General features: G+C 60.8%; 1 protein-coding gene across 1 annotated transcript in view; it reads left to right on the top strand.

The window, feature by feature from the left end:
- Positions 1-567: 567 nt before the first annotated feature.
- ETH_00027550 (uncharacterized protein) overlaps positions 568-668 on the top strand; it is a gene marked incomplete at both ends in the record, with an annotated part of 2,097 nt that continues 1,996 nt past the window's right edge. Inside the window, one exon of the mRNA XM_013373267.1 lies at positions 568-654. Within this exon, the coding sequence (XP_013228721.1) occupies positions 568-654 (87 nt within the window). The remainder of the gene's footprint in view (positions 655-668) is intronic.

Genomic DNA, 668 nt, shown 5'->3' with positions numbered 1-668 from the left:
TTCGAGCCGGAAAACTTGGTGCTGCACGTGAAGCAGGCGCTGCAGGAAAAAGAGGGAATAGACTTGAAGCAAATTCGCCTCATCTTCGCGGGGAAGCAAATGAGCGACGAGCTCAAACTCAGCGACTACAGAGTGGCTCCGGGCTGCACCATCCACATGGTGCTGCAGCTCCGCGGCGGCAGCTAGCTGCTGCTGCTGCTGCTGCTGCTGCTGCTGCTGCTGCTGCAGCAAGCAGATTCGCCTCATCTTCGCGGGGAAGCAAATGAGCGACGAGCTCAAACTCAGCGACTACAGAGTGGCTCCGGGCTGCACCATCCACATGGTGCTGCAGCTCCGCGGCGGCAGCTAGCTGCTGCTGCTGCTGCTGCTGCTGCTGCTGCTGCTGCTGCTGCTGCAGCAAGCAGATTCGCCTCATCTTCGCGGGGAAGCAAATGAGCGACGAGCTCAAACTCAGCGACTACAGAGTGGCTCCGGGCTGCACCATCCACATGGTGCTGCAGCTCCGCGGCGGCAGCTAGCTGCTGCTGCTGCTGCTGCTGCTGCTGCTGCTGCTGCTGTAGCAAGCAGATTCGCCTCATCTTCGCGGGGAAGCAAATGAGCGACGAGCTCAAACTCAGCGACTACAGAGTGGCTCCGGGCTGCACCATCCACATGGTGCTGCAGCTCCG

Source organism: Eimeria tenella, genomic scaffold, assembly GCF_000499545.2.
Source record: "Eimeria tenella Houghton genomic scaffold, Eth_scaff1287, whole genome shotgun sequence".
NCBI lineage: Eukaryota > Apicomplexa > Conoidasida > Eucoccidiorida > Eimeriidae > Eimeria > Eimeria tenella.
The sequence above is the reverse complement of the archived record's forward strand: the minus strand, read 5'-3'. Positions and strand labels throughout refer to the sequence as shown.